At 45.6% G+C, this 18,979-nt stretch overlaps 1 protein-coding gene across 1 annotated transcript in view; it reads left to right on the top strand.

The window, feature by feature from the left end:
• The window catches only part of slc24a3 (solute carrier family 24 member 3), a 372,465-nt gene that overhangs the window by 332,155 nt on the left and 21,331 nt on the right, over positions 1–18,979 (top strand). The window contains exons 8-12 of the mRNA XM_063056262.1: positions 4,850–4,875; positions 6,342–6,395; positions 13,629–13,765; positions 15,676–15,836; positions 17,920–18,187. Coding sequence (XP_062912332.1) covers positions 4,850–4,875; positions 6,342–6,395; positions 13,629–13,765; positions 15,676–15,836; positions 17,920–18,187 — 646 coding nt within the window. The remainder of the gene's footprint in view (positions 1–4,849; positions 4,876–6,341; positions 6,396–13,628; positions 13,766–15,675; positions 15,837–17,919; positions 18,188–18,979) is intronic.

The raw sequence follows: 18,979 nt of genomic DNA, 5'->3' as shown, positions 1-18,979 counted from the left end.
GGCTTTTGATCAGGTAAAAAAATATGGTGTCATCTGACCTCTTGATGCATTTCAACTCAGAGTTGGCAATTGTTGCCGTGACAGATGTGTCCAACTACAGGGTTATGCTGTTGTATCCCAGATCTTCCCTAATGGTTCAGAAAAGGCAATTGTGCATGCATTCAGATCACTGGCCACAGCAGAAAGGAACTATGGTCAAATCAGGAATGAACCCTTGGGAATCATCTTTGTTGTGCAGAAATTCCACAAGTTGCTTTATTATGGCAGGAGCTTAACTCTCTTTACTGATCACAAGCCACTGTTGTCCATCATCGGGTCTCAGACTAATTATCTACAAAGATGGGCAGCAACATTATTGGCTTACAATTTTGAAATCAACCCGGGAACTTGGTCAGGCAGACGTCCTGTCCAGATTTATGAATCAGCAGGTTACTGAAAACAAAGAAGCAATCATGGCTGCAACTTCAGTGGATTTCGAAGTCCACCGGGTTGTATTGGATGCTGCTGAAGGTCTTCCAGTCATAATTGACAAGATCAGAGTAGAAATGGCTGCAGATCCTCTTCTTCAGCATATCTCCAGACACCTCATTGACGGATGGCCGGTCGTACCCTTCTACCAACATCATACATCGCTCCAGACTGTTTACTCCTGCCTAATGTTTGGAGACAGAATAGTGATTCCACAAACAGTTTGACCAAAAATACTGAAACAATCCCACCGTGGTCACCCAGCATCAATCAAATGAAAGCCCTGGCAAGAAGCTTTGTGTACTGGCCGGGCATAGACAAAGATAACGCATCTGTATGCAAGCCGTGTACTCAGTTCTCTGTGGCAGCAAAGAATCCAGCCATGGCCTCAGGCTACCAGACCATGGAGTCGAGTACATAGTGACTTTGCTGACCCAATCGATGGGTGTACCTACCTTGTTCCAAATGGCCAGAATTATTATCTATGAAGTCAACAATAACAGAAGCTACCATCCAACAGCAGCTGCAGATCTTTAGCCGCTTTGGGGTGCCAGAAGTTTCTGACAACGGCACTCAATTCAGTTCATAGCAGTTTGCTGTATTCTGCCAGAACAGCAGAATTATCCATATCTCTACTCTAACTGCTCTACTCCCTCTATACCCATGACTGTTAGGCTAGGTATGGCTCAAATATCATCTATAAATGGATGATACAACCATTGTGGTGGAATCCCAGATGGAGATGAGAGGGTGGACAAGAGCGAGATAGACCAGCTAGTTGAGTGGAGTTGCAGCAACAACCTTACACTCAACATTAATAAGACCAAAGAATTGATTGTGGTCTTCAGAAAGGGTCAGACGAGGGAACACGAACCAATCTTCATAGAGGGATCAGAAGTGGAGAGAGTGAGCAATTTCAAGTTCCTGGGTGTCAAGATCTCAGAGGATCTAACGTGGTCCCAGCATATCGATACAGCTATAAAAAAGGCAAGACGGCAGCTATATTTCATTAGGAGTTTGAAGAGATTTGGTTTTGTCACCTAAAACACTCGAAAACTTTATAGTTGTGGCATGGAGAGCATTCTGACAGGCTGCATGTTTGATAAGGGCGGTGGGTGCTAGTGCACAGGACTGAAAAAAGCTACAGGAAGTTGTAAAATTAGTCAGTTCCACCTTGGGTACTAGCCTCTGTAGTATCCAAGACATCTTCAGGGAGCTGTGTCTCAAACAGGTGGCATCTATTATTAAGGACCCCCATCACCCAGGGCATGCCTTGTTCTCACTGTTACCATCTGGAAGGAGGTACAGAAGCCTGAAGGCACACACTCAGTGATTCAGGAACAGTTTCTTCTCCTCTGCCATCCAATTGCTAAATGGACATTGAACCTATGAACACTACCTCACGTTTTTATATTATTTCTGTTTTTACATGACTTTTAACTTAACTAGTTAATATACATAAATATACTTGCTGTAATTGATTTACTTATTTTTTCTATTAATGCTATGATGTATTGCATTGAACTGCTGATGCTAAGTTAACAAATTTCACGACATATGACAGTGATAATAAACCTAATTCAGATTCTGATCTGCTCACCCCCCCCATCACCCACAGTCTGATGGCCAACCAGAGAGGTTTGTAGATACCTTCAAACAGTCGCTACTGAAACCAAAAGGGGAAGGAGTATTGACCAAGACTCTCAACACATTTCTGCTGACATATCGAAGTTAACCACATCTCAGCCTTGAGGGGAAGTCACTTGCCCAGTGCTTTTCAGGAGAAGCCTGCGCAGTGTTGAATGCAGAGCTGCTATGCTGTCCAACATCCAGGACAGGTGCACAGCGGCAGCCACGCAGATTTTGGTCAGCAGGTGAAGTTCACCCTTGTAGAATTCACAAATCACTAGCCAAAAATATGACATACCGAATGAAGTTTGCTTTCTCAGAATTTATGTGTTGGCAAGGATTCAACAAATCAACACTAAACTTAGTTTTACTTCATTTCTTGAAACAAACACAAATGACGTGGCTTTGCACTACGGAATGTCGCAGTAAGGCCCATTTTCTTGGAATGCAACTTGATCAATGACCCCTCCAAGCTCCGGTCATTCTCTATCAGGCAGAAGATACAACAGCTTGAGAACACATTTCACCAGCCTCAACGACAGCTTCTGCCTCATGGTTATAAGAGTCTTGCGTAGACCTCTTGCCCAATAAAGCTGAACTAATCTTTCTTTCTGCCTAATTGTCTCCATGGCATTTTACTGTCTCCCTTTCTGCGCGTTCTCTATAACTGTAACACTATATTTTGCATTTTGTGATTGCTCTTCTGTTTGTATTATCTTCATGTACTTATGTATGGAATGACCTGTCTGAATGGTACACAGACACAAAACTTATCACTGTATCTCGGTATATGTGACAATAACGAACCAATTACAATTAACTTTGCCCACCCTCCCCATAAAATGTTGATGGCCTGTGTTTAGACCGGGGCTTTAATGTAACTTACTAAGTAAGGGGTCAGCCTATTAGCCATTGAGAACAAGTTTGTCATCCCCCATTTTGGGATTGTTACCCAACCAAGTTCAGAATCAAGTTTAATATCACTGTTGCAATAGATAATAATAGGAAATATAAATTACCATATATATATTTTTAGAATTAGAATTTTATTTCTTTAAAAGAAAGTGAGGCAGTGTTGATGAGTGCATTGTCCATTCAGAAATCTGATGGTGGAGGGGAAGAAGCTGTTTCTGAGTCGTTGAGTGTATACTTTCAAGCTGGTGTACCTACTCCCTGATGGTAGCAATGAGAAGAGGGCATGCCCCAGATGATAGGGTCCTTAATGACAGATGTCGCTTTTTGAAGGTGTTCTCAATGATGGGGATGCTAGTGCCCATGATGCAGCTGGCTGAGTTTACAACTTCCAGCAGCTTTTTCGGACCCTGTGCAATGGCCCTTCCATGCCAGACAGTGATGCAACCAGTTAGAATGTTTTCCACAGTACGTCTGTGGAAATTTATGGGAGTCTTTCATGACATACTAAGTCTCCTCGAGCTCCAAATGAAATAAAGCTGCTGTTATGCCTTCTTCACAATTGGGACCAGGAAAGATCCTCAGAGATGTTGACACGGAGGAATTTGAAACTGCTCACCCTTTTCCATTGCTGATTCCCTCCATGACGACTGGTGTGTGTTCAACAGCAACAGGAGAGTTTCTGCCCTCAGCCACTCTCAGCTCAGCCAGCACCATCGACTGCTGATGAAACCAGCCAGTTAATTGCCGCATTAGGTGATACACATACCTGTGGAGTGGTTTCTTAGGCAGATTGTTATTTGTTTGTTTTACCCCCAGAAGATTTTTAAGACTTCCTTTATTCCATCTTGAACTCACTGCTCCAGAAGACACCCACGGCACAGCAACACTTTGGCAAGTTCCATGTGACCGCTGGGTGACCCAGCAAGGGCCAGGGTGATCACGGAGGTGAGGCAGAAGAGCAGGGGACTATCCACTTCACAGCAGCTCACTACTTCTGCAGCTCGGCTATGAGATACGAAGGCTGAAAGGTGATCTGGTGGAGGTGCACAAGATCACCGGGGCGTAACTAGGATGAATGCGTTCAGTCTTTTCCCCAGAGTTGCAGCATCAGGAACTCGAGGGCATAGGTTTGAGGTGAGAGGGGAAATTGAAGGGCACAAGGGATGTTGTCTGTGTGGTATGTGGATTGGAAAGATTTAGAAGATTATGGGTCAAACACTGGCAAATGTGACAACCTGGGTGGGGGCATTTTGGACGTCATGGAATAGTAGGGCAGAAGTGTATGCTTCCTTGCTGTATGACTCTAAAATGAAGCTGCCTCAATGTAGGTTGTTATGCTCAGTGACAGATTGTAGAAATAAGTCTACAATTTCATATTTTCAATGGCCTCGCTTTTATCATGGGGGAGCAATGTGCCAGTGGGGGCAGATGGGTGAAAGACCTCTGTCTTGCAGATGCTCTCCTCACCTTGGTTCCAGTACATTGCCTGGAGCTCAGCCATAAAGCTCACAAGTGCAAACATTGCCTGCTTACTACAGCTTAACTACTGAGGTACACGTGATCTCGATACTGTAGTGTGTTTCAATGACAGTCATCTTCGGTAAGTCCTGAAAGAGAAGCGAGAGGTGTTATATTAATGCAAGCCTTCCTTGGTACATTACTTTTACTTGTAGAGATGAAACATATCCTTTGATATTTATTTACTTGATAATATATGTAATTTAACATTGACTTTGATTGGGATTGATGCCTGTTCAAATATTGCATTTAAAATGGAAACCGAGCTCTGAAATGACTGAAGGGTCATTCTCAGTAAATTTTCTCGCTTTCTTTCCAGATTATTTATGATGAAAAGGTTTCTTGGTAAGTATCGCTCACAAACATCCCAAATTATAAAAATGTTATACCTTTCTGCACTAGCCTCTGAGACAAAAGTCATACTGTATGGAAAATGTCTCTTTGACCCGCCATGTCTACAGCAACCATTTTGTTCATTTACCCTAATCCTATTTGCCCGCATCAATCCGTTATCTTTCTATGCCTTGCCCATTCAACTACCTGTGATTGTATTAATTCCATCACCTCCTCTGACAATAAGTTCCAGATATATACGACTGCTTGTACAAAAACAAAACTTACCCTCAGCTCCCCTTTAATACTCCTACCTCTGATCTTTAGACGTTGCCCTCTTGATTTTAATACCTCTGCCATGGGAGAAAGATTCTGATTATGAACTCTATCTATTACTCTTATAATATTATATACCTCTGCCAGGTCACCTCTCAGCCTTCCTCGCTCTCGTGAAAACAAGCCCAGCCTACGCCACCTATCCCGATAACTGGCCAATTCTGACGAATCTCCATTGCATCTTCTCCAGCGCAGTCACGCATCCCCATAGCCCAAAACAGCACACAACAAGGGGCCATCATGGAGTAGTGGTTAGCACGATGCTATTACAGCTCGGGGCGGCAGAGTACAGAGCTCAGTTCCAACGTCACCTGTAAGAAGTCTGCACATCCTCCCTGTGGAATGTGTGGGTTTGCTCTGGGTGCTGTGGTTTCCTCCTTCAGTCCAAAGACATTCCGGTTAGTCGGATAATTGGTTACTGTAAATGTTCCCTTGATTAGGTTGGGGTTAAATTGGGGGTTATGGGGCAGCATTGTTCGATGGGCCGTAAGGGCCTATTCCACACTGTATCTCTAAACAAAATAACTAAACTCTCCAAGTGTGGCCCAACAAGTGTTTTGTAAGTTGCAATGTAACATCACAACTTTTATATTCTGTGCTCTGACCTGTGAAGGAAAGCAAGCCATATACTTTCTCTGCACCCTCCCCATCAATACTCCACGACCATTCTCTGTACACCAACTTCCCACTATACACTGCTCATCAATCCTTCACATTTACTCTGAGAACGTACTCTGTCCATACGCTCACTCACACTTCATTCACACAGTCGTCAGTACAGCACACTCTCAGTTAATACATCCCCTTTACTTTTGTGCCTTCACCTGCTTTTGCTTCTGATGCGTTTGGTGGTAATGTACAATAGAGCAATGCTGTCTGTGTGGTCTGTAATGCAATGCATGTCAAGGAGCTAAGCAACACACACAAAGTGCTGGAGGAACTCAGCAGGCCAGACAGCATCCATGTAAAAGAGTACAGTCGACGTTTTGAGCCGAGTCCGGACTGTACTCTTTTCCATAGTTGCTGCCTGGCTTCTGAGTTCCTCCGACATTTTGTGTGTGTTGCTTGGATTTCCAGCATCTGCAGGTTTTCTTTTGCTTGTCAATGAACTAATCCTAGAATTGTATCACTTTTCTCCTCAGGTGGGAATCTCTGGTCTTGATATCAATGTATGCAGTCTACATCCTGATTATGAAGTAAGCACTCATTAATTTGTAATGTTCTCTGGAATTTGGTGATAGAAACTGCCCGTTAAATAATGAACAGATCTTTATCTTCAACCCTTGAACAGGGCAGCGAGGAGACTGACAGTCTGCATCCAAGCATGTGGTTGTAACGATTGACCCAGTTTGATTCCCATTCTCGGCTCACTCAGTGATAAAGATGAGCTTTATTTGTCACATGTACATCAAAACGTTGAAACCTACAGTGAAATGAGTCATTTGGGTCAAATTAGATCAGCAAGGTTGTGCTGGGCAGCCCACACGTGTTGCCACACGATCAGTGCCAACATGCCCGCAACTCACGAACTCCAGCCCATACGTCTTTGGAATTTAGGAAGAAACTGTAGCATGCAGAGGAAACCCACACAGTGACAAATTCCTTATAGACAGTAGTGGAAATCAAACCCTGATCTTACACTGTAAAGCAATTACACTAATCGCTAGGACACTGTGCCACCCCTCCCCGCCCCAGTGGGTGTTTCAGGGGAGTGTAGTTATGTCCTTGAATGCTAAAATCCAGATGGAAGAACAGATCAGCCCGATAAGCTAGGATGGACTGAATGGCCTCCTGTGCTGAAACAATGCTGTGGGTCCTGCACTTAACATCCATTCTCACTGGAGACAGACTGGCAGGCAGAGGAGCACTCCCAGGAGGTACATGCCTATTGGATGATTGATCCATGAAATTCAGCCCCAGCACTTTCTCCAGGCTCCAGACAGGCAGAACTGATCAGGCCCCCTGATAACCACACAGGTTCCGGAGAAGCACATAGGCTCAAGTTGCCCACACATTGGTGGCTTTGGCAGAGGCAAGAGCCAGTTCAAAGACAGGAGCCATGCACAGAGCAAAGCTGACACCTCTTACATTCCCACTGCTGGTAGCATACCACAAACTGTCCATGGAAAGACCCTGGGCACTCACACCTACCGTGGGGTCACTTACAGTTGTGGGACCACGGAAGCACTACACTAGGTGCAGTTTCAAAGGCCTGCTGTCATTTTTTAGGTGACAAGAAAATAATGTTTCACAAGAAATGCTTGACACAGAGAGCAGCCATTCGGCCTAATGTTCCTCTGCTGGTCAAAACAAGCCTGCCTATCCTGATCCTACGTTCCACACTAGGTCTACCGTTCTAGTGGTCACACATCTGCAAGTGTTCGTCCATCGTCGACGTCGATGAGGACCTCGACACCATTATGATGGTGTCGAGACTAGCGCGTGATTTGGATTTAAGTGAGGGAGAGTTGCGCAGCGTCAGCCTCACTCTCTCTTCCCAATTCCCATCTGGATCCAGTGGCAAGACAGAGTCGAGATGGCTGGAGATGGGACTAGGCGCAGTGGATGACCAGGACGTTTTCTGTGTCTTGTCCTGCTCTACACGTTCCACGACGCTTTCTTGACCGTTGGACCTTCCATTGGTCTCGTCTGCTCAATCCACCGGAGTCTGTCTTCACATGCTGCGATAGACAACTCCCTATCTCACCGAGGGTTTGAGACCCGTCGGCTACCCTCACCTGGTTTAGCCGGCTTGTCGAAACCGTTGCCTGGGGTGTGGCCGCTGTAGCATGCAAACAGCTACGGGGAGCCACAGGTGAGACCTGAGTGCCAGGGAGGGGTAGCACCTCTAACCAAAGATGGACTAACCGCCCTGAAAAGGATGCGACATGTTCCCCCACCAGAGGTGCTACCCCTCCCTGACACCCCATACGCCCCACCTGCAAGTACACATCCAGCTGGTCTTCTAGTCTTTTGAGGGTTTCTGACTCCAACACCCTCTCAGTCAGTGAGCTCTGGACTTCACCACCCTCGTGGGCACAAAAAGAACAAAGCTTTCCTTATCTCCCCTCGAAGTCTTCTCCATCACTTTGGATTTTGACCCCAGTGTAGGGGTTCTCCTTACTTACCCTTTCTGGACTCCTCATAATTTTATACCATTTAAGTCCCTCTTCAGCCTCCTTTCCCAAAGAGATTATCCCCAGTTTATTGATCTTATTCCTTGTGCTGGCAACCTTCCAGTCCTGTGTAAATCTCCTCTGCACCCTCTCCAGTGTGATATGCTGAGTGGAGATGTGTGTGGTGTCAAACTGCGAAGTTATACACAGTTCTGTATCATACGCCCAGTCTTGTGTTTCACCTCACGTTTGTGGAAAGTTTGAGATGGTTGTTAGGTGAAGGCATATAGTATTTGTGGTGGGACCCTAAAGACTGAGACAGGATTTCATTAGTGAGCTAAAAGCGGCTACAGTGTATGAGGCCCTGTCAGATCGATGACACCGTGCGGTGACTGACTGTGTTTCTGCTCCTTTCGTTATTTGCACGGTGTGACTGCCATCAGTCAGTCCTCAGTCTCTGTAGTGATATTCTGAAAAATGTATGCAGTTTGCACTGTGCAACGATTCGTAAAACCCCATTCCGGTCTTGCTTCAGAGGGATCCTGTATCTACCCACAGATCAGAACAAAGGACTAACTGTCCCTTGCACATGCTCTGTAGGTACCTGCAGTTTCTGAAGAGCATTAGCTCCAAAAAAAATAAAATAAATTCTGAAGGAGCTGGATCCTAAAGGTCCGTGGGAAGAAAAATAGAGCTGACTTTTCGGGTCAGTGACCCATTGTCAGAGCTGGGAAGGAAACTAAAGGGACTTGTTAAGCTGCACGAAGGGTAGGTAAGGAAGATGACTCATAGGAGGAGAGTGGGGTCACCGTGGGAATGAGGCTGTCGATGAGGATAACGACCAAAGGTGTAAGGTTATCCAGTCATTGAATGAACAGGACAACAGACAAGTTGCTAGAGGAACTCAGCAGCCGATGCTACCTGACTTGCCCCTCCAGCATCTTGTTTGTTGCACCAGATTCCAGCATTGGTGCTGTCTTGTGTCTTCATTGAGTGAATGGGAGCAGTTAGAGAATGAGAACGTAGACAAGAGCAGAGACAAGGGATGCAGAGCAGGAAGACTGGATCAGACCGGACATGTCCTCCACTCCAAGGAACAACTTCAGTTAACCAGACGTCACTCCATTTACTTTTATAGGGGAATATTGGTTGAAGGGTGGGGTGACGTAGTAAATAGGAAAGGGGACAACTGTGTTTGGTATCCAAAGAATACAGAGCAGCGGTATATTGGATTTCTTTCCCTATTCTGTGAGATGCTGGACTTGTTCGTTGGAATACGAAGGGCCCTATGTGTGTGGCAAATAAGTAAGTCATTGTAATCTTCCATTCATTAGTTCATCACCTCTTCCAAGCTGATACCAGTTACTGAGTAAGAGGTTTTCCATCTTATCAATACACTTGTCCCTTGGCTTCCACATTAACGTCAAGTTGTTTGGAACATCAACATCACAAGTCAATGGACAACACATCATTGGAACCCTATGTCCTCATCATCATTAGCTCCTCTAATGCATATACAGGTTTTTGCTCCCAGTGGGTGCAGAATGACTTTGGAACTATAAAACCTACCTGAAAGTCAACTCATCATCAAAATAGCACAGAAAGTCAAACACGAAGAATTCTGCAGATGCTGGAACTTCAAGCAACACACATCGAAGTTGCTGGTGAACGCAGCAGGCCAGGCAGCATCTCTAGGAAGAGGTACAGTCAACGTTTCGGGCCGAGACCCAAAACGTCAACTGTACCTCTTCCCAGAGATGCTGCCTGGCCTGCTGCGTTCACCAGCAACTTTGATGTGTGTTGCAGAAAGTCAAAACTGAGTTTATTGTCATATGTACATGTGTAATTAAAAACTTGCAGCAGTATCACAGATACATAACATCATAAAAGCAGTATTCATAAGAAAACCATAAATTAAACAAATTATGCACACATTTTATTAGAAATTATACGATTAGAGCTAAAGAAAAAGAAAGTCCGTTGTGGTGCAAAGTAATGAAACTAGGCATAGTGTTGCTGTACTGAGGTAGTGATTAGGGTTGTACTGCTTGGTTCGAGAACTAAATGGTTGGAAGGAAATAGCTGTTTTTGAACCTGGTGGTGTGGCGCTTCAGTTTTCTGTACTTCCTGTCAGGAAAAGATGGCATGAGCCTGATGGTGGGGATAGTTGATGACAAACGAGAACCATTGTTGGGTCTTCTCTTAATTCATTCATCTTTTGAAATGGAGATATTACTGGCAAGACGATCATTTATTAACACTCAGAGCACGCTGGAGGAACTCAGCAGGTCGGGCAACATCCGTGGAAATGGTGAGTCGACGTTCCGGCCCGAAACGTCGACTCATCGTTTCCACAGATGTTGCCCGACCTGCTGAGTTCCTCCAGCGTGTTCTGAGTGTTGCTTTGACCCCAGCATCTGCAGATTATTTTGTGTTTATGATCATTTATTACTTCTAACTGTCCTTGGGAAGATTGTGGTGAGCCATCTTCTAGAACCATGGCAGCTAGTCTGATGGAGTTGCTTCCATAGTGCTGTTGGGGCTTAAGTTCAGGGAATTGGATCAGCAGTACTGAAGGAACAGGGATATATTTCCAAGACAAGATGATGCGTGACTTGGAGGCGAACCTGCTGGTGGCCGTGTTTCTATGTTCCTTTTGTCCTTCTCCTTCCTGATGGTGGAAGCTGTAAGTTTGAGGATTGATGACAGAGTAGCCTGGGTGGATGGTGCAGTGTGCTGATGTGGAGCAAATGAGAATGAGGTGGTGGATGAGGTGCCAATGACGTGGGCTGCTTTATCCTGGATGGTGTCCAGGTCTCAAGAGTGGTCGGTTCCATGCTCAGACGGGTAACTGAAGAGTTTTCTGACTCTGCTAGAAGCTCATGACTTGCAGATGGTTGTGAGGCCAAGGGGTTACATGAGATGAGTCATTCAATGCAAAATATTCAATCTCTGGCCTGTTCTTGCAGCTGCATCGCTTATTTACTTAACTCAGTTATGTCTCTGATGATTGGTGACCACACAGAATATTGCTGGAGAGGGAATGACACGGATAGGTGGTAAGGCCATCCCCCACTGGAGGTGGTCGTTGCCTTGATTTGTGTGACACGAATGTTACCTGGCCATGCCTGAATGTCATCTAGTCCTTGCTGCACGTCAACATGAACTGCTCCCTCTGATTGGCGCATTGTGAACGTTGGAAGAAACAGCAAAGTAGAGATCGTAGAAGAATTGCCATAAAAGAACCTAGATGACTTGGTGATATCAGAGATCAGAACGCAAAGTGAAAAGCTTATCAGTCTCATTATTGAGTCCTTTCTGTACTTAGTTCAACTTGCGCTGCTACTCCATGATTTGCCGTGATGGGAGCTTTGTTCTTTCCGAGGTGGAACCTGCAGAGCGATTGGCTGGATGAAGGACTGGGATGTGGAGCAAGCTTGATTTATTAGAGGAGCAGTTTGAGATGGGAGGGATATGGGGAATAGGACTAAAGAAGGACAGCATTGATTGGAACAGAAACACCCTGTACAATAGCCTGGCCTATAATAAACATATCACTGAAAATTTATGAAGAAGAAATGTTCTTCATATGTCTCCTCCTGTCTCTCTATGAGTGCCATAGCAATGAACTGTGTACTGGACTTCATCATAATTACTGTGAGAACCTGAATTAATGTTCCTTTAACATCTACTGGACGATGCTGAGGATGTTCTAGGAGTCTGTGGTGGCCAGTGCGATCATGTTTGCTGTTGTGTGCTGGGCAGCAGGCTGAGGGTAGCAGACACCAACAGAATCAACAAACTCATTCATAAGGCCAGTGATGTTGTGGGGATGGAACTGGACTCTCTCATGGTGGTGTCTGAAAAGAGGATGCTGTCTAAGTTGCATGCCATCTTGGTCAATGTCTCCCATCCACTACATAATGGACTGGTTAGGCACAGGAGTTGTGACGAGAATACACATAAAATTAAGATGTTTGCTGGCCTGGGTTAGCATCAGCGGCATCAGCAAGTGGTCTGCCACCTGTCCTCAGGGGAAGGAGAGATAAGGAACAATGGAGCAGCGTCTGGAGATGTGTAATGAAGGGACGGGGGAGAGAGAGCTGTCTGGAGCGGCTCCCCCTTTAAACCCTGAACTGTTTGAAGTGATGGACAGGCGATCTGGAGATGTGTAATGAAGGGACGGGAGAGAGAGCTGTCTGGAGCGGCTCCCCCTTTGAACCCTGAACTGTTTGAAGTGGTGGACAGGCGATACCCCAGCAGGGGGATAAAAAGGGACAGGTTCGCTAAGGCAGGACACACACGACACCCAAGGTAACGAGACCCTGGAAGCGGTGCGCCTCTCACGAGTCAGTGGGAAGTACCGGACCTTAAACGCACAGGGTGGAAGGGTATGATCAGTGGGAACCTGGTGTGTGTCCACCCTCGCTTGGGTGCCGGGTTCACTGCAGAGGATCGACCGCATCTGGAGGAGGGGTCACAGTCGGTGACCTCAGGTGACATCACCAAGGATCTGCCCGAAAGCTGCTTGTGAGCAATATCGCCGGTCTGTGAGTGGAAGCCGTGTCTGAATGATCAGTCGTTCTCTCTCTCCCTTCCCCCCATGTTGTCCATCGCCATGGCAACGACTACTGCGAACTGAACTAAATTGGACTGAACTTTTGTGTCACTTTGAAATTTGGTCATTTACCCCTAGACAACAATAGAGCTTGACTGATGCTGTTATCTTAATTCTGTGCACATGTGTGTTTATCATTGTTGAACTGTTGCATTTATTATCCTTTCGATTACTGTGTTGCTTGTTTCTTTAATAAAACTTTCTTAGTTCTAGTAATCCAGACTCCAACTGAGTGATCCATTTCTGCTGGTTTTGGCAACCCAGTTACGGGGTACGTAACAGAGTACATTCAGCCAGAGCCTCATTCCACCGAGATGCAACACAAAGCGTCATAGGAAGTCATTCCTGCCTGTGGCCATCAAACTTTACAACTCCTCCCTTGGAGGGTCAGACACCCTGAGCCAGTAGGCTGGTCCTGGACTTATTTCCTGGCATAATTTACATATTACTATTTAATTATTTATGGTGCAACTGTCATGAAAACCAATTTCCCCTGGGATCAATAAAGTATGACTATGACTAAATTTCAAAGTATGTGTACATTATACAACCTTGAGATTTGTCGCTTTACCGGCAGCTACAAAACAAAGAAACCCAAAAGAACCCATAAAAAATGTACTTTTGTAGTATAAACTGAATGTGAAAGAATTACTTTAAAAACACTCTAATTTTTGCTAATCACTGCTTGGACCCAGGTTCAACACGTCGATGCAGATCTTCTTTGAGAACAAATGGAAGAAGCCATCTGTGAACATGGCCAATGGGAACACAAGTAATGCAGAAATGGATGACAACAGCAACTGTGATGCCACTATGGTCTTACTGAAGAAAGGTAGGAGTCAGGGTAAATAGCTTGTCTTCAAAATCCTTGGAAATCTTCAGCAGGTTTGCATCACACCGCTCAGGTTGAAGGATGTGTTGTAGAAGTGATTTAAATACAGTGGCTGTCCTTGAGAGATCGTTAAGTGACTGCTGAGGCCGGGAAGGAAGGCAGCAGGGAGGACTGTTCAAAACTACAAGGCAGCACCATGTTTGGCCTTGGGGAGAAGTGTGGTCATGTTGCAACTCACTGAATTTAGAAGAACTGTTGAATGTCTCAGCTATGATGCCGGTCTGGTCCTTCAGCTGGGATCGTCTGGGTTCACCTTGTAGTGTACTGGCTCCTTGAACTTGCTGTTCAATCTGTTCAGCTTCTCTGTGCCTTATCCACTGTACGGGGTTTCTTCTTTGTTATGTTACACCACCTTTTTGTTTTAAGTATTCATGCACCACACTTTTGAAAGCCACAAATGAACATTCTTATGTTAGCCATTTCTGCCCTGGGAAGAAGTCTTCACTTGATCTATGTGACTGATACAGTCCCGCTCTAGCTTAACCCCTCATCATTTTAAACACCTCTATTAAATCTTCCTTTGCTCAAAACAACAGTCCCAGCTACTTTTGTTTTGCCCAGGCACCTCCTGGTGCCTGAAATTTTATTATCAAGCAGCGTGAATGACTCTCTCTGCTGCCTCACTTATGATGAACGTTGCAAGACTCAGCTGAAAGGCTACGCCTAATGAAGGGGGTTGAGCAAGCCAGGGCTTCTCCCTCTGGATAAGAAAGTGACTCGATAGGGCTGTACAAGATGATAAGAGGCATAGATCAAGTGGAGACTTCTAGGGTGGAAACGGCTAATACGAGGGGGCATAATTTTAAAGTGATTGGAGGAAAGTGTAGGGGGAATGACAGAAGTTAGTTCTTACAGAGGTGGTGGGTGCATGGAATCCCCTGTCAGGGCTGGTGGTAGAGGCAGATACATTAGAAGCACTTAAGCAACCCTTAGAAAGTGGATGATAGAAAAATGGAGGGGTATGTAGTAGAGAAGGATTAGATTGACCATAGAGTAGGTTAAAAGGTTGACACAACATTGTGAACTGAAGAGCTTGTACCGTGCTGTACTGTTCTATGTTCTACGGCTCAGTGTAGGGGGACATTCTCGTAGGGAAAGAAATTTGGGTTCTTTCTCTTATCCAGCCTCTGGCAAGTTTCCGGTCTGAAGTGTACACCATCGGCTACTTCCAGGTGCAGGTTATACAAACGAAGAGTGGGAGGAGGCATATCATGGCTTGCGTTTGATCAGTGCCTATTTTTGTTAATATAACTTCACTTTGTTATGAGGTACACAAAAGTGGGGAGAGAAATAGACACCTGGAAGAAGTGTGACCAGGGGACATTATAAAATCATGAGGGGCATCAACAAGATGAATGCACAGAGTTTTTTTTTTAACCCCAGGTTGGGTTATCAAAAGTTAGAGGGCAGAGGTTGATGATGAGAGGGGAAAGATGTAAAATGAACCTGACGAACAACTCTTCACCACGCAGGGTGGTGTGTGTGGAATGAGGTGCCAGAGAAAATGGTTGAGGTAGGTACAATAATAGACAGGTACGGTATGTGAATGGGAAAGGTTTTGAATTATATGGGCCAAACATGGACAAATGGACTACTTTAAATATGCATCTTGGTTGGAATGGACAAGATGGTCTAAAGAGCCTACTTCTGTGGCTTATGACACTATGATTGAAGAATCCTTGTGCTTTGACAGTCAACGTCCAAACTATAGGAGATTATGTAGCGTTATGAAGCGTCACTAGTTTGGGAAAATATACCCAGCTTTGGGAAGTTAAAGAGCAATGGCAGCCATTCCACTGGTGAGCGTGATGCCGGTGAATGGGTTAACACTTTGTGGCTTTCCTTTACAGCCAACTTCTCCCGTAACTCCTCCGTGCTCATGGTGGACGAACTGCTGTCGGCATACCCTCACCAGTTGTCTTTCTCAGAGGCCAGTCTCAGGATCATGATCACCAGTCACTTTGGACCCAAAACCAGGCTAAGCATGGCCAGTCGCATGCTTATCAATGAGGTAATTGAAAGAAAAACAAACAAGCTTGCATTTATATAGCACCTGTTTTACAACCAGTGATGTACCTACACTGTGGTGACGCAGGAAATGAGTCTGCCAGCTGCAGAAGGTATCAGGTGGACAAACTCAGGTTGCAAGATTCTACCTGGCCACAGGTAAGACAATGCCTGCCTAGTCTGTGTGTGTATTACGGTCCAAACCCAAGTGCATGCACATGCCTAGAAGCAAAGTTCAAAATACATTTATTATCAAAGAATGTATAAATTATACAGTCTTGAGATTTGTTTGCTTATATGCAGTCACAAAGCAAGAAACCCAAAGAACCCAATTAAAAAAAAACAAAATAAAGACCGAAACCCACTGCACAGAGAAAGGGAAAAAATTACAAATCATGTAAGCAATGGAAGTGAGCAACAGTGTTCTGAACCAAAGTGAGTCCTTACATCCAAACCCCAGAACAGTGACGTTGCTGATCAGACAAAAGTAACTTGGAAACAATCTAAGTCTGTTCAGTCCATCGTGTTCACTCGTTCCATTTACCAATTACGGTCACTCATAATTCTTCACTAGAAAAGGGGTGGCAAGATCAGGACGGCACAGGTTTACATTGAGAGGCAAGAAACTTAAGGAGATCTGAGGGGTAAGAGTGGTTGAAATCTGCTAGAGTAGGTGGCAGAATAGGGGACAATCACTGCATTGAAGGGGCAGTTAGAAAACACTCATATAGACAAGGCTTAAAATAATAAGGTCCTGTAACATGGGCAAATGGAATTAGTGTCGGTGGGCAAGAAGATCAACATGGAGTCGTTAGGCTGAAGGCCTGTTTCTGAGGCAAAGTCAAGTGAAATCTCCCGTTGTCCACGTCTGTCATTACACCTCTAACCTTTGTTCAACTCAAGATGAACTCCACTTATCACAGCAGCTATGATTTCCCATGGGTAATCAGTCTCGGTTTTCCTTTATCACTTTGGAGAAGCACCTGGCTTTGCTCAGTGCTTCAATGAAGAGTATTTGCTGTGAACAAACTGTTTGCCTGCTAACCCCACTGCACTTCCTCAGGACTCCATTTGCTATTGGTTAGCACTCCTCACCCACCTGCCGTTGTTACAGTGAAGGTGGGCAGCTCGGTCTTGGTCCCTGTGGTGTGAGCACGGCACCTGATTGTCTCTGTGAGCAAGAGGGCCAGGCCGGCTATCCGGTGTCGATACGGTGGTATGGACAAACGGCAAGGCCCAGGAATGGTGAAGTCTTCAGAAAGTGGTAGAATCAGACCAGTCCATCACAGGCAAAGCCCTCCCCAGCACCAAGCACATTTACAGGGAGCGGTGCATCAAGAAGGCAGCATCCGTCATCAGTGACCCTCACCATCCAGGCCCTGTTCGTTTCCTGCTGCTACTGTCAGGCAGGAGATATAGGAGCTTTAGATCGAGGTTGACAAGAGCAGATTGGGGTGCTAAGTCAGAGAGAATGTAATGCAGATCTCACCTCTTATCAGTGTTTACATGATTTTTCTGTGGTAAGGAATGCACAATAACATGACGCATATAAAGCACTACTCTGGCGTTTCCTCAGCATCCACCTCTGGGTTGCCATGATTCTCCCTCTTGACCAAAGCAGACTTGATTTGCAGTCACTGAGTGAGGGTTTGCATGTGTTAGAGAAGCAAATCAAGGGAAACCAGGATGGTAAAGCTTGTACTTCACATGCAACCTGCAGTAGTCAATGCCCTTAACGTGTCTGGGCACTGCCAGTCTCAGGTGGTCATGGCAAATGTTCACATCAAGTTAACCAGTGCAGGTCAGCAATAAAATTGTGATCAGTTCGTGTGGTGAGCAGCGCCATTATTTGCAAGGGCAAGCCCCACCCAATCTTTGGCTGTGACCCATTGAAGTAATTGAATGCCAAGCCCGTGCTGACGTGATGTTTATTAGGTCAAAAAGCAGTACAGTCTTGCTCCTTTCCAGTTACCTGTCCAGTAATGACAGCTTTCTTTCAAAAGTTCTTCTTTCTGAACCTGTAACTAAGTCAGTGCTGGCTGGAATCATCGGGACAAATGGCTGTTTTCCTGTCCACTGTGTTGCAGAGACAAAGGCTGATCAGCAGCAAGACCATTTCCAATGGCGAAGCCGAGGTTTCCATTAAAATGCCTGGCAAGCACAACATCGAGAACGGAACTGGGCCTGGCTGCTCGGCGGAGAGGAGTGTGAGCAGCCAGTGGAGGGAGGAGGACAGGGCCGAGGCCGGCAATGAGAGAGAGGTGGAGAACGAGGACAACCAGAACAATGAGAATGATGAAGAGGAAGAGGAGGAGGAGGAAGGTGAAGGGCCGTACGTGCCATTCCACCTACCTGGTGAGTGGGCAGCGGGAGGGAGAGGAGTTTGTGGTCCCTTTGACAAGTGCCTGCTCTTTCACAACACCCAAATCACACTTCATTCAACATTACTACTCCAATGTCATCTCAGTCAGACAGGGAGATGACATTGACATTGACTCTGTGGAGCTCTTGAAATTTCAGCCAAAACTGCCAACATCTGATTTTCATTCCATTTCCCAGTGTGCCTCCATGGTCTTCCCAACACCACCCAGAAGCTCCTGGTCTCTCAGCCCCAGCCACAAGTCCATTCTCTCAGCTTCATTCCTTCCTTCACATCAGAGTGCTGTACGATTTATGACCCAGTTTAACTTCTGGGGAGGACAGTGCCACAAAAAGTAGAGCCTCTGTCTGTCTGCACTGGATGCCTGGGTTCAATCCTGACTTCTGACACTGTCTGTGAGGAGTCTGGACGTTCTCCATGTCATTGCGTGGGTTTCCTCCGAGTGCCCTTCCCCACCCCCCCATGTCCCAATGGCGTACCAGTTGGTAGGGTACTTGACCACTCTCCATTGCCCTGGTGTGCAGGTGAATGGTTGGTGTGGATAGGTTACTTTATCACTCTCCCTTGCCCTGGTGTGCAGGTGAGTGATTGGAGTTGATAGGTTAGTTGACCTCTCTCCCTTGCCCTGGTGTGCAAGTGAGAGGTTGGAGTGTGGGAGGAGTTGATGAGAATGTGGAGAAAACAAAATAAAATGGGAATAACGTAGACAACAGGAATTCTGCAGATGCTGGAAATTCAAGCAACACACATCAAAGTTGCTGGTGAAC

The sequence above is a fragment of the Mobula hypostoma genome, chromosome 8, assembly GCF_963921235.1.
Source record: "Mobula hypostoma chromosome 8, sMobHyp1.1, whole genome shotgun sequence".
In the NCBI taxonomy this organism is placed as follows: Eukaryota; Metazoa; Chordata; class Chondrichthyes; order Myliobatiformes; family Myliobatidae; genus Mobula; species Mobula hypostoma.
This window is presented reverse-complemented; position numbering and strand designations above follow the sequence as displayed.